This window comes from Neovison vison, chromosome 6 (assembly GCF_020171115.1).
Source record: "Neovison vison isolate M4711 chromosome 6, ASM_NN_V1, whole genome shotgun sequence".
Classification (NCBI taxonomy): domain Eukaryota; kingdom Metazoa; phylum Chordata; class Mammalia; order Carnivora; family Mustelidae; genus Neogale; species Neogale vison.
In genome coordinates, this window is record NC_058096.1 from 65,938,991 (window position 1) to 65,953,947 (window position 14,957).

At 45.8% G+C, this 14,957-nt stretch overlaps 1 protein-coding gene across 2 annotated transcripts; it reads left to right on the forward strand.

Moving 5' to 3' along the window:
• The first annotated feature begins 898 nt into the window (after positions 1 to 898).
• ADPRH (ADP-ribosylarginine hydrolase) lies at positions 899 to 8,753 on the forward strand. Of its 2 annotated transcripts, none has more exons than XM_044251453.1 (5): positions 899 to 976; positions 1,823 to 1,913; positions 3,638 to 3,963; positions 4,801 to 5,161; positions 6,920 to 8,753. In XM_044251453.1, the coding sequence occupies exons 3-5, from the start codon at positions 3,651 to 3,653 to the stop codon at positions 7,332 to 7,334; spliced, it is 1,089 nt and encodes a 362-aa protein (XP_044107388.1). In that variant the 5' UTR covers positions 899 to 976; positions 1,823 to 1,913; positions 3,638 to 3,650; the 3' UTR covers positions 7,335 to 8,753. The 2 variants fall into 2 exon arrangements, with proteins under 2 accessions (XP_044107388.1, XP_044107389.1); XM_044251454.1 differs by having other exon boundaries at positions 1,823 to 1,909.
• Positions 8,754 to 14,957: the final 6,204 nt, after the last annotated feature.

Here is a 14,957-nt window from a genome sequence, read left to right on the forward strand (position 1 = left end):
CTAAGGTTGAAGGTGGAGGTGGGGGTTTGCCTGGAAAAGGGCACAAGGGAAAATTCTGGAGTAATGAAAATATTCTGTATCTTGATTATGACTACTCAGGTATATATATTTATTAAAACTCATGATATTTATTAAAACTCATGAAGAACACCAAACGAGTGCATTTGCATCTCTATTAAAAATAAAAACAAAATACTCAGGCCAAGTCTGGATAATTACAGTCAGAAAAATAGGCATAGCAAATTAAAATTTTGGACAAGTATATAGAATACTTACATACGGTGAGTCTAATTCTTTTCAAGGATAACATAATTAATTTATCCAAACAAAAATACTGTTAGTCTTTGCTTTTATTTACTATCAGGATGCAAAAATTCCAAACTGCTACAAAATAAATGATGAGTTAAAATTAACTTATTCCTTACAACCACCATTAGAAGTAGATGCTATTATTTTCCCATTTTATGGGAGGGAGTTCCGACAAAGGCCTTGCACTCAGGACCCTTTCCCCAGTATTTGGCCACACCCTGGCTCACGATAACCCACAAAAGCTCGACAGACCAAAGGTCCCCGGGCATCAGCAAAGGGCTACAGGTGAAGCATCGTCACTCAGTCCGAGTCCAGTTCTCTGAACCGCGACGTTCCGAAATGCTAGAGGCTGCGCAACGCCGTGGCCAGACCAGGCATCTGGTGACACTCTTCCCGTGGCCCCTGGCGGGGCTCATAGGGGAACGCCGCTGCCGGGAAGGCATTCAACCCCCTATCCGTCCACTTTCCCGCGAACCTGGGCCCCCGAAAGCGGCTGCGCGGCTGCGCGGCTCCGCGGCTCCGCGGCTCCGCCCTTTCTCTGTGCGCTCCACGCGCGGTGAGGTCATTCTGCGCCTGCACATAGCGGAACGGGCCCTCTCCGCGCACCCTGAACCCCCGGGGCTCGGCCCCGCCCGCGTCTCGCGAGCGCTCCTGAACTGGCGATCAGGTACTTGTACCCGCCGCCCTGCCGGCCGGGCGTGGGTCCCGTCTGCCCTTCTTCCCCCCCACTCTCCTCGGCCCTGCCCCGCACGCGCCTCCGCCTCCCCGAGAGACCCGCGCGTTCAGCCTCGCGTGCTCCGCGCGCTGGTGTCTACCGGGTGGTGACCAGGCGCCCACCCACGCAGCCCCCGGCCCAGGCGTGTTTCCTCATCACCACCACCAAAAAAGAAAAATAAGGAGGGGGTGGTGGGGAGGAGGACTGTCGGGAAGCTTCTGTCCAGAGCTTAGTTTTGAAGTTTTGAATTTGAATATATAGTTCGGGGCCAAGAGTGTGAACGGTAGAAGAGCAGTTTAAGCAGTAATGGTGTTCTGAAAGCGGAAGGCTGAGAGCAGTACGTGTATATGTTAAAAGAGAATTTCCAAGGAAAGAGATGGTCATCGTCCCCCACCCCTGCTTGCAACTCCCCAAAACACACTTTTGGGTAGAGCCAGAAGGAATGGCAGAATAGAATCTGGGGCATTGGGGGAGGGAGACGGGGGTTAAAAGTTGGTCCTTAAAAGCCAACTAAGCTGGTCTCCGAAGGTCTCAGGAGCCCAAGATGGGAGCCCCTACTTTCCTATTTATAGACGGGAAAATCGAGGTCCAGAGTGCATGGCTGTCCACAGCCATACACCTGATTCTTGGCAGAGCCAGGTGTAGTAGCCCAGAACACCTGTTCCTAGGCATTGTTTGTAAATAATAAAATATGTAAATAACGTTTTACAAATATCCTTTATGAGTCAAGAAACTCAGCAAGGTCAGTAAGTCCTGTTTGGTAAGCTCAGCCTGTCTTCACCATTTACCCTTCTCCAGGTGCTTGCCGCCCTGCCCTCCCTGGCCCACAGAAGTGCAGTCCACCTGCAGCCAGGCGTTTAAAAGTACCTGGTCCCTGCGAGTGAAGTAGGTGGGTAGATTTGGGGTAGATGGTGGAGGGCTTTGAACATGAATGATGCAGGCAATAGGGCGTGATGAATATTGGATATGCACCTATGGTACCTCGCTCACCAGGGATTAGATTTGTCGAGGGAATATTAGGTGAGATCCCAAGACTCTAGAAGCCAAATCATTAAGCAGAAAGACAAAATTAAAATACTGCTGTTGAAAGGAAGGTTGTGGGGAGAAAGATTCTAGTTCAGTAACAGAAAAATCTTTTTCCCTAGTTGAGTATGAATGAAAATGGTGCTTGCTATGTGTTAAGCACTGCTGTAAGAGCTTTACAAAAATTTATTTATTTACTTCTCACAGCAAACCAATGAGGTTGTTACTATTTTGTCACCATTTTAGAGATGTAGAGGCTGAGGTGCAAAGAGGTTGCCCAACGTAAGTAGATCTGTGCTGAGAAGGAGTGGCCTGAAATCAGAAGATTTGGGTCTCAGTGCCTCCATCATTGGGTGTGTAGATTTACCCTCTCTGAGCCTCCGTTTTCTTATCTGCAAAATGCATATTGTAGTCCTGGCCTACTACTGAGATAAAAAGTACAGGTACTTTACAAACTGTGCATTGCGACGCCAATGAAACATACTATTTAATAAAGGAGGAAAAAAAAAATAAAGGAGGGATACACTTCCAGGCCAAATCCCAGTGAAAAAGAGAAAATGACAAGCTTGGTTTGACTTGTAGAATTTAAGGGCCTTGCCACTCACAGAGAGGCAAAGATGGAGTCATAGTTAAAATCGTTGACTGTGGAACCCTGTGACCCAGCAATTGCATGACTGGGTATTTACCCCAAAGATTCCCAAAGATGTAGTGAAAAGAAGGGCCGTGTGCACCCCAGTGCTCGTAGCAGCAATGTCCACATAGCCAAACTCTGGAAAGAGCCCATACGCCCTTCAACAGATGAATAGATAAAGAAGATATGGTCCATATATACAATGGCATAATACTCAGCCATCAGAAAGGATGAATACCCAACTTTTGCATCAACATGGATAGGACTGGAGGAGATTATGCTGAGTGAAATAAGTCAAGCAGAGAGTCAGTTATCATGTGGTTTCACTTATTTGTGAACATAAGGAATAGCATGGAGGACATTAGGAAAAGGAAGGGAAAACAAAAAAACAAAGCGGGGGTTGGGAATCGGAGGGGAACATGAACCATGAGAGACTATGGACTCCGAGAAGCAAACTGAAGTTTTTAGAGGGGAGGGCAGTGGGGGGATGTGTTAGCTCAGTGATGGGTATTAAGGAGCATATGTATTGCATGGAACACTGAGTTTTATATGCAAACAGTGAATCATGGAACACTACATCAAAAACTAACAATGTACTATATGATGACTGACGTAACATAATAAAAATTTAAAATTTTTTTTTTAATTTTTAAAAAATTAAATCATTGGCTGTGGAGTCAGATGGACCTAAGCTGTAATCCCAGCCCTACCACTTATTACCTCTGTGACCTAAGACAAGGCACATCACGTTTCTCATACTGCATTCTCTTGGTGATCCTCAACGTACTCACCTCTAAAATGGGTCTAATACATTGTTTATAGAGCAGTTGTTAGGCTTGAATGAAATGCACTTAATACAATGCCTACAGGTAGCGAGTTCTCAATAACATGTAGATAGGGCCATTATTTTTTTGATTCCTCTTTTTCCTCATCTTCTATGTATCTTAATATTCCCACAGGGACAGCCTCACCATGTGTGAGGGACTGATAGAGAGGTATGTGGCTGCCATGGTGCTGAGTGCAGCTGGAGATGCCTTGGGATACTTCAACGGGAAGTGGGAGTTTCTCCGGGATGGGGAAAAGATTCACTGCCAGCTGGCCCAGCTTGGTGGTTTGGATGCCATAGATGTGGAGAGGTGGAGAGTCAGCGATGACACGGTGATGCACCTGGCCACGGCAGATGCTCTTGTGGAAGCCGGCAAGGTCTTGGATTTGGCTCACCTGTATTCCCTACTTGCTAAGCATTACCAAGACTGCATGGAAGACATGGATGGCCGCGCACCAGGTAAGTGCAGCCAGTGGAGGTCACGGGCAGGTGGAGGAGAATACAACAGGCCCAAGGCACTCATTAAAAATGTTAACTGAGGGGGCGCGTGGGTGGCTCAGTGGGTTAAAGCTTCTGCCTTCAGCTCGGGTCGTGATCCCAGGGTCCTGGGATCGAGCCCTGCATAGGGCTCTCTGCTCAGCAGGGAGCCTGCTTCCTGCTTATTTAATTATGGTGATGCATTCACAGCTATTTAAAATTATGCAGATAAGTATTGACTGATAAAAAAAGATACATATTATATTAAAAACTGAGGCTTACAAAATACATAGGGCACCCAAAAGCATGTTGTTGCTCCTAACCCGTTGTTCCTTTTCCCAGCCTGCTAGTCCATCTATCAGCCTCTTTCTGGCATTCAGGATCTCCCGTGGTCAGGTTTTCGTTGGGTTCTCTAAGGGCTTGGGCTCGGAGTCTGATGGTTTTGATCGAGTCACTAGCTAGCTGGTGAAGTGATTTTTGAGCAAGGTTCTTAAGCTCTGAGCCTGAGCTTAGTCACTTAAGAATAGTCTTGTATGTTAAGCCTACCTTTTTGAGTTACTGTGATGTCTCAGTAATAACTGATAGAGATTCCAAGACTCTATGAATCTGGTTCTTATGTCATCAGTCTTCTCATGCTAGAGATTATATAGGAAGTTAGGAAAAGTATTGGCTTGGGGTTTGGAGTCAGGGGGCATTCATCATATTTGGGGGGCTTTACCTTTCCATCAGAGAAACTTAGGGACCGAACTTGGTTCTTTCCTCCTATGAAGGCCTTTGCTTCGGTTACACTGAGCCTTTGCTCTCCCTGACTCTTGCCAGGGAATGCTTCAGTGCAGAATGCCTTGCTGCTGAAGCCGGATGAGGCCAATGGCTGGAGGATTCCCTTTAACAGCCATGAAGGTGGCTGCGGGGCAGCTATGCGTGCCATGTGCATCGGCCTCCGGTTCCCTCACCGCAGCCAGCTGGACATGCTGATCCAGGTGAGCATCGAGAGTGGCAGGATGACCCACCACCACCCTACAGGCTACCTGGGAGCCCTTGTTTCTGCTCTTTTTACAGCCTATGCTGTGAATGGCAAGCCTCCCAGGCAATGGGGAAAAGAACTGATGGAGGTGCTACCAGAAGCTAAAAAGTACATTATCCAATCAGGCTACTTTTTGGAGAAGAACCTTGAACACTGGTAAGTTGGTATGTGCATGCTCCTGCTGGAAAATGAGTCCGGGGGGCACCTGGGTGGCTCATTTGGTTAAGCGTCTGCCTTTGGTTCAGGTCATGGTCTCAGGGTCCTGGGACCGAGCCCCACATTGGGCTCCTTGCTCAGTGGGGAGCCTGCTTCTCCCTCTCCTTCTGCCCCCGCCCCATGCTCTCTTTCTCATGTGCTCTATATAAAACAAATAAATAAAATCTTAAAAAAAAATAAAAGACTGAATCTGAGTGTACACATGCAAGCACATGGGCGCTTAGAATTCATAGATCAAAGCAAACATCCTGATGTTCACCATCCATTTTTGTTATCTGCTGCATCCAGCACTGCCCCTCCCCCTGCCACCTGCTGAAGGGTTTCAAGTTCAGTGACAGAAATGGTTGTCACCATGTAGCCAGTGAAGATCTCAATGGATAGTACACCTGCAGGGCTTCCCTGTTCTGTAGGGATCCTGTTCTGTATTCCAGCCTTCTATCGGTTTTGTGGTTATCCTATACTGCTAAGTTCATGTTACTATGAACTTTCCTGCTTATTTCCTAGAACCCATTTCTTCAGTGTTGTCAACACACAGTGTTTTGAAATCCTTGGTTACAGTGCCCACGAGGTAGGTTTTTTCACTAGCTAGTTATAAGTGGTAAAGCCACAGTTTCCCTTTTTGGTGAGTTGACGTCACATCACCTTTCTTGGAATAAAGAGGTCCAGAAGCTTTCTACTGAAATCACCTGTGGTCGTGATGTTCCAAAGTTCTATCTTGAAAAAAAAACGATATAGTATATAAGGAGATGATGTGTTAATTAGGCTGACTAGAGTAACCTTTTTACTGTGTATCTATTGTATCATCTTGCATGCCTTAAATATATACAAGTTTTATTAAGAAAACAAAGCAGGGGCCTGGGTGGCTCAGTCAGGTAAGCGTCTGCCTTCGCCTCAGGTCATGATCTCGGGGTCCTGGGAACGAACCCCATGTCAGACTCCCTGCTCAGTGGGGAGTGCTTCTCCCTCTTCCTGCCACTTCACCTGCTTGTGCGCTTGCTCTTTCTCTCTCTTTCTGTCAAATAAATAAAATTTAAAAAAATAATAATAAATGAAGGGGTGTCTGGGGGGCTCGGTTGTTTGAGCTTCCAACTCTTGGTCTCAGTTTCAGTCTTGATTTCAGGGTTGTGAATTCAGGACCCACACACTGGGCTCCACAGTGGGCATGGAGTCTATTTAAAAAAAAGTGGTGCCTGGGTAGCTCAGTGGGTTACAGCCTCTGCCTTCAGCTCAGGTCGTGATCCCAGAATCTTGGGATCGAGCCCCATATTGGGCTCTCTGCTCAGCAAGGAGTCTGCTTCCCTCTCTCTTTCTCTCTGCTTGCCTCTGCCTACTTGTGATCTCTGTCTGTCAAATAAATAAATAAAATCTTTTAAAAAAAAAAGAAAAAAAAATAAAGCAAGTAAGTTTCATCTTTGGAAGGTGATATTTGATACTATTTTCAATTCAGGGAAAATAGACCTTCATTTCTCACCTTTAACTTCCTGTTTTATTTAGCAGCAGGTATTGGTGCCTTGTTTATATTAATCCTTGGCAAAAATGTATTGAACAAATGGCACTTAGAGATTTTGAGTTTTTAATACAATTTTGATATTAGCACAAGAAGTTGAAGTCATCTTGGAATTCTCCCTGTTCCCACATCTATCTGGTACCTCTCAAATTTATTGTTTCAATTGACTGTAGAATTTTTCCTTCCTGCAGGTCCTACTTTCAAGACCAATGGGAAAAATACCTAAAACTTAGAGGGATTTTGGATGGCAAGTCAGCCCCTGTCTTCCCCAAGCCCTTTGATGTCAAGGAGAGGGATCAGTTCTATACCTCCGTGAGCTACTCTGGCTGGGGTGGCAGCAGTGGCCACGACGCCCCCATGATTGCCTACGATGCCATCTTGGCTGCAGGAGACTCCTGGAAGGAGCTTGCCCACCGAGCCTTTTTCCACGGGGGAGACAGTGATTCTACTGCTGCCATTGCTGGCTGCTGGTGGGGAGTTATGTATGGTCTGAAAGGAGTGAGCCCCTCCAACTATGAGAAACTGGAATACAGAAACCGGCTGGAGAAGACAGCCAGGGCTTTGTATGCTCTGGGCTCAAAGGAGGACACTGTAATTGCCCTTTAGTGAGATGTGATGTCATCTCTTGTTTTTTCCCTCTTGTGTGGTCAGTTTCTTTTCACTTTTTCCCAGGTCAAGAGTTTTAACCTTATACTCCAGGAGTTTTGAGATGACATGTCCCTTGAGCACCTGAAGCTCATTTTTCCATACTCACGCTATCTTCCCCCAAATCGGTCCCTCTTTCCATCCTAAAGAATCCTTATCTCCATTGACAGAGTCAGCGTCTCACCAAGGTAGAAGTCTTCAAGCCTCACACTTGAGTCTTCATGTTCATCATCTAAACTTTGACTAAGTTTTTTCTGTTTGTTTCAGGTTGAGTTCCCCAAAGGTGGACTCTCAGACAAGGATTTAAATACAAGTCATCTACTGGGGAGGTGACTCCAGGAAGTGATAGGAGAATAGGGAAGTGAGACAAGGAGGGCAGGGAGGCCAGTACAACATACATTACTGAGCACGTTACCACTGGGGGCAGTGGGAGTTAGTCCATCTGGGTTTTCGGGGTAAGCCATGGCTCAGAGGAGTCGCAACTGAGGAGCAAGCAAACCAAGGTGTTTATCCATCTGACAGTGGTTGAGGACCTCTCCTAGGGATGCTCACTCCCTGGCACTTCTCAGCCGGCCTTGTGCAAGCCACACCCAGCTGTCTTTAGGAAAGACTCAGGTGCTTGCAGCAGCATACACTGCATCGGAATAGTGAGGGTGATAATGTGGGGTTCCAACAGCATCTCTGCCAGGTGGTTCTACCTCAGTATCCTTCACATCTACTACCTCTTTTACCTTTCTGCACCATCCATCTCTCAGCTGGATTTCACAGTCCAGGCTACTCAGGTATGAGAGGTGCCACTCCTAGGCGTGCTCTGTACGTCACTGGCCGTGACATTCACGTGTTGCTGGTTTCGTTGTTCATCTGCTTGTCTTTATTCTCCTCCAGACACAACCTAGCACAGTGCCTGCGAACATGGGAGGTACTAAATTCGTATATGTGATGTGAATGTTGTTAATTAGCCTGCCTGGTGCCTTAACTCCATTCTTGACTCCCTTCTTGCCCTCCAGAGTTCTCTTTACAAATAACAGATCAGTCATGCTGAACTTCTCCTCACAGTCCAGTGAATGTGCACCCCCTTTCCTCATTTCTTGATGCTCTTCCCTCTCCTTTTTCACCTGGTAGATTCTTACTCATCCATCAAGCCCCAGCTCAGGTAGAACCTGCTAGGTGAAACCTGGTCTGATTGTTCAGGGACTGGGCCACTTTCTTCTTTTATGCCCACAGCCCTCTGTCTCCAGCCCTGTCACCACATTGATCCTGTTGTGTGGTCGTTGCATGTCTTCTGAGGACAGTCTCAGATTCCTTGTGAGGAATTGTTCTCTTTGTGGCCTCCCTGCCTGGCCCACAAGATACATTCAGTAAACATTACTTTGGAAGTTCGTCCAATTGTGTGGGTGTGAATGCTTTCAACATGTTCCACGTCTGTTTCAGACACCTACTACTTCACGGTTGCTGGGAGTGTCGTGTGATGTGCTGGGAGAAATGGTGAGTCTGATACTTTAACCAAGCCCTTGTACGGACTTGTGTGAGACAAAGCTCTCGGCTCCATATTTGCAGCAGGACTCCAGCAGAAGCATGGGATTTATAAGTCTTATATACATATAGGGAGAAGGGAATTCCGAAGTTAATTTTCTGGCTCAAAAAACTTTCATGTATTTAAATATTTAAGAAAACAAGCATGTTTTAAATATTACGAGTATGAAAACAAAGAAAACCAACTGGCATTGTTGACTTTCAAGGGTGCTCGTCTACAGGTCACAGAGCAATGTAATAACTTCTTAAATTCCCACATCTTAAAAGACTCCTTTATATAAATATTCTGACGTCAGTTTGAGAATCATAGAAAATACACGGTATGTACTTTTTTACACAAGGTTCCTGAGCAGATTAGGTGGGAGACCCTCATGCCTGCTTTTCATTTCCCACTTGATAAGATCTCACTTTATAGCACAGAACAGTGGGTGTTTTTCTGCAGATATAAGAAAAGAGGAAACATTTCTCCTTTGTCTCTCTCAGGTTTCTTTTTCTCAGTAGTTGGGAGCTTGAACTTTGAAGGTGGAACATTAGAATTCTCTCAGCACTAACCAAAGAGCAGAACTGGGATGCTTCAATCCTACAGTATAGAAAAGAGCAGGGGAGAATTTTAACAAGTGAAATCTGAGGCATGACCTGTTTTACTTCTGTACCCAGTTTGGTAAATTGTCTGAATTTACTGAGTAAAACATGAAATAATTTTATTTTTCCTCCATTACTGCCTTCAGTATACCGTGTTGAAGCTGCTTTTCCTGTTCCTTTGCAGATCACATAGTTTTTGGCGGGTGGGAAATATATTAAAAACCCAACCCAGTTGATCCCAGTACAATATTTTTTTAAAATTTCAGCTTTATTGAGGCATAATTGACATAAGATTATAAGGTATTTAAAGTACATTGTGGTGATTTGATGTACATATACATTGTGACTAGACTCCCCCCATCTAGTTAATGACCATATCCATCACTGCACACATTTATCTTGGGGGGGGGTGAGCACATTTAAGTTCTACTCAGCAAATTTCAATTCTACAGTATAGTGTTATCAACTGTTGTCACCCTGTTATACCTCAGATCCTCAGACCTCATTCATCTTCATCTTTTACCAATCTCTCCCTGTTCCCCCACCTCCCAGCCCCTGACAACCACTTTCCTACTTTGTTTCCTTGAGTTTGACCTTTTTTTTTGAGATTCCACATGTAAGTGAGATACCATGCAGCATTTGTCTTTTTTTCTGTCTGGCTGTTTCACTTAGCATAATGCCTTAAAGTCCATCCCTGTTGTCACAAATGGCTGGATTTCCTTCTTTTGCAGGGCTGGATGATATTTCATTGTATGTATGTATGTATTATATATATACCACACCTTTATCCATTCATCTGTTGACACTTAGGTTGTTTCCCTTTCTTGGCTATTGTGGATAGTGCTGCAGTGAACACAGAAGTGCAGACCTTTTGAGACCCTGTTTTCATTCCCTTTGGATTTTTATTTTTTTAAGATTTCATTTATTTGAGAGAGCATGCACAAGTGGGGGAAGGGGTAGAGGGACAAGCAGACTCCCCACTGAGCAGGGAGACTGGCACGGGGCTCCATCCCAGCACCGTCAGATCATGACCTGAGCCACCCAGGTGCCTCTGATTTTCTTTGGATTTATACCCAGAAGTGGAATGGAATCCCAGTCCAGTTTTATCAGTTCTACAACTTTCGGGTCATGCCCTCCTCCCTCCACCCCACTGTCAGTCCTGGGCCCAAAGAACTTAGAGGAGAAATGGGGACATTCCTCCCCTCCCTCTTCTAGGCTCCTCTCCTTGTCTTGAGATCTTTCTCACTAGTGGAGCACTGGTAAGAAAGGCTCAAGGCCGCTGTCTTCTGGGGAGTCCATTCAGCCCAGGGGAAACTTGTCCTTCCTGCTCACATCCAGCAGTGGGAGTGCAGGCTTCACACCTGCTGCTGTCTCACATTTCCACCCATCCTTCTCAGAGAGGTGCTGGTGTGACCTTGATGTGGTCACCTTCAGTCTCAGTGGGTAGGCCCTCCCTCACAAGCTTGTTGTGGAGGATCAGAAAGAGTACCACCTCTCCTCCCCTTTTAAGAAGGTAAGGGGGAACCCCCGCCAAATGCTGACACTCTTTTTTTCATTCGAATCACTATAGTTTTCAGCTGGGGGAGGTGGGTGCTACCTCCTAAGCCCTACAGGGATTTGTCTTTTCAAGTCTTCCAGTCTCTTGAGAATGCAGTGGAGGGGGTGAGGGGAGGGTGGTAAGGGGATGGGGACTAAGCATTTGTTATTTCCCCGGGGGCGGGGGGGGGGGGACTTCAGCTACAACTGGGGCAACAAAGAAAGACCCTAGAGATCCTGCTATCTTTGCTTTGAGATTCTCTCTGTTCATCACAGGCACAACTTCAAAAAGAGTTCAGATTTTCAGCCTCCTTTTTTTCTCAAACCTCAAAATCTCTTCAGACTACTCTCAACTGGCAACCTTGCTTGGTATCTCTCTGAGAAAAAAGGAGCAAACAGAAGAGAACAATTGCACACTCCCCTCACTACCTCTGCCCATCCACCTTCATTGACTCATGGTCTCCACCTTTGCTCCTGACTGAGTGCTAGTGTGTGTGTGTGTGTGTGTGTGTGTGTGTGTGTGTAGAAGGAGGAAGGATGAGAATGAACAGATGAAAGAGCTAATAAACAATTATATGCATATGTGTGAGTGTGTGTGTGTTTTTTTAAAAGATTTTATCTATTTGTCAGAGAGAGGGAGAGAGCCCAAGCAGGGGAGCAGCAGGAAGAGGGAGAAACAAACTTCCCCCTGAGCAAGGAGTTCTGTGGGACTTAATCCCAGGATCCCAGAACACTAGTATCATGACCTGAGCTGAAGACAGACGCTTAACCAACTGAGCCACCCAAGTATCTTTATATGCATGTTAAAGTAAATTAAAAAACGATCTGATGCACAAAAGAATTTATCTTGCTTATTAAGTTAATACATGTGTACTAAAACAGAATAGATCATGTGAATGTTACAGGATTAATGATATATTTTCAACCTGCTATATGACCGTGCTTCATTTGCTTTCTTTGTTATCAAAGATTGCTAGATGTTATCTTGAAGTCTTGGCAATATTTTTTTAAGATGTGAAAAATTAGCGCTGGGCTTGTTATGCCCTAATAATGGGTCTGTGATTAAAGGAGTGAGACTGATACAAAGTGAAGGTCAAGCAAAGCTTTATTTCGTGCCAAGCATCAAGAATCTAACCGAAAGTTCAGGGCCGCACCTCTTACAAGAAAGGGCGACCCTTCTCTGTTTCACAGACTAGCTTTTAAGGGCAAAGGCCATGCGGTCAGGCCTGGCCACGCACAGGTGGCCAATGAGATTGTAACACACACACAGGAAACTCCACAGTGATGCTAGGTGACCAACTGAGTTACAATTTACCCTAGTAGACATTTGAACCAGTCTATTACACCTTGATTGGGATTGGTGCCCAAAGGGCGGGGCCCATACTCCTTGGTAACCAGGGAGACAGTATGCATCCCCCCACTGTTCCGATGTCGCCACCTGGCCTGACCCACCTTTGTATCTGGGCTTTGTTACCTGAAGCTGGTTTCTGGGACTTGTCTCCAAGTAAATCCCCTGGGGGAAGGGGAGCAGGGACAGTTTCTAAATAGGTCCTTACAGACTTATCCCCCCTTCTCCAAGATTCTTCAGCCACCATATTCTCCATTTACTCCTCTCTACCTTTCCAGACTAAAAGTGCATCTTTTTTAGACAGCCACAGAGCTACTGAGAGATGGAGGAAGGGATGAAAATCCTGATGATTTCATATCCAACCAGCCTACTGAATCAGCTCCTCAAGGAATGGCTGCTGAGGTCTGGTTAGGAATCTAGGGATCATCCATATAGGGCATAGGGGAGAGACTTGCCATCAGTTTTCATCCTTAGGGTTTAGGGCTTGAAAGAAATGACACCTGGGTGTAGGGTAGTCTCTTTCCATTTGGAGAAGGAAAAAGAGGAGAAGAAAGAGCTACCCTGTGTCAGGCAGTTCACCACAACCCATTAACAGGTGAAGAAATTGGGCTCTGAGAAGCCGCCATCTGTCCAACGTCACACATTTAGGTGAGAAGGAGCTGGGGTTTTCAGTCTCTTTCGGTGTCTTCAGTCCTGTCATACTACAAGTGTTAGCTGTAGTCAGAATGTTTCCTCAGGCAAGGCCAAAATGAAACCCCAAGAGTTATATGGTGATGGCAGAAGTCTGTGCCCTCTGTTCACCTTCCCACAACCATGAGGTGAAGGCAGGACTTCAAATGTGGATGTGGGTGCAGGGGTAGGGAGGGGCAGAATGGAGTCCAGGTCAGACCGTGAAATGGACAGAATCTTCATTCTCCTCTCAACATCACTTCCTTCTTCAGAGAGCCTCCTCTTCTCACACCAAAGACACCCCACCCAATGCCTGAGCCGCGATTAGGACTTCCTCCACACTGTGTTTGGTTACACCAGTTCCATGTAAGGTTCCTACTTCACCTTTAGTTTTTCCGTATCATCATCTGTACAGGCAGAGTGGTCTTGGGCAAGTGTCTGCTCTCAGGGTCTCTGGGCTTGGTGCCCGTGGACTTTCAAATCTAACATCCAAAGAACATGAGTAAAAAGTGAGATTGTCTGAAGATTGGGACAGTGTCCAATAAAGAACCCTATGGTTTCTCCTGAGCTACAGAGCTGTGGATAGAGGTTTGTGCTTTGAATAGAGGGCCATGCTTCAAACCAGTGTTCCCCATCATTTTGGATGGTATATGGGCAGCCATCTCCCACTGCTAATGCCAGCAGGCAGAGGTCACACAGTCTGCTTGTCAGACCACTTCAGGGGCTAGTCCTGTCTTCTCTTTAATGCAAATTGTCCCACTAAAGTCCATTTGTGAAACCTTATTTAAATGAAAACCTGAAAAACATGTAAGCACAGGTGGTAGGGGGACATGGCAAGAATAGAGGAGGTGACACTGAATGAGTGAAATTGGGAAACATGACTTTCAGCAGACAAATGAATCTCCAGCAGGATGATGTCTACTGGAGACTGCTCTAGTGATGGTGACATTTTGGGATGAGATGTGCTTTCAGGTGTCCCTGACCTTACACCAGCCCTGAATCCAGGAAACTGGGAGGAAGGCACCCTCCAAGGGCATGCATGTTTTCCCTCTCAGGAACATGGCAAGTAAACCTAAGAAAAAGCACAATCTGTGCTGTTTTGCAGAAAGACCTGGCTCTGCTCCTGGGTGATAGTTACCCCTCCAGGCCTGAGGTCGTGGAGGGCTAATGTACTTGAGAGTCAATAATGGCTACCTTGAAGGCTGTAGTGAGGATGAGACTAGATGTGAGATAATAGAAAATATGTACCTTGGTCTCTGCCCTTGGTTCCTGTCCCAAAGCTCCCGAAACCCCTGTACTTTCCTACAATATAAGATCACTAGGAGCATCTTTAGTTCTAATAGTTGGTCTTTGGCCTCAGTTCCTGACACAGGGCTTCTGAAACGCTTGTAAATTTCTTGGGTGATAAGAGTGTGATATGTTCTGATGAGATCACTCTGAGTGGATTCATGGATGGCTCCTGGGTGAGGGCTGGTCACCAGAAAGACCAAGCCATGATTGGAAGCTTGGATTTTTCAGCCCTGCCCCCCACTCTCTTGAAAGAAGAAGGGCTGAAAATGGAGTTAATGATTGATCATGCCTATGTGAAGAAGCTTCCATAAAATCCCAAAAGAATGGGCTTGGAGAGTTTCTGAGTTGGTGAACCCATGGAGAGTCAAACACACTTTAAAAATTAACATGTCCTTGCTTTGTAGTCCCTAGCTGGTGAGGCCTAGAATTATTTCTCAGAATTAGTTCATATTGGTTATTACACTAGTTTATGTGCCTACGCCCCCATCCCATGGTGATTCCAAGACACACATGCACACACATACACACACACACAAATAAACAAAGCCATATTCACTTATGGAGCTGTCAGCTAGGGGTCCTGACAGCAGGCGAGGGAGGTGGGAAGAGCTGGGAACAGGCAGACA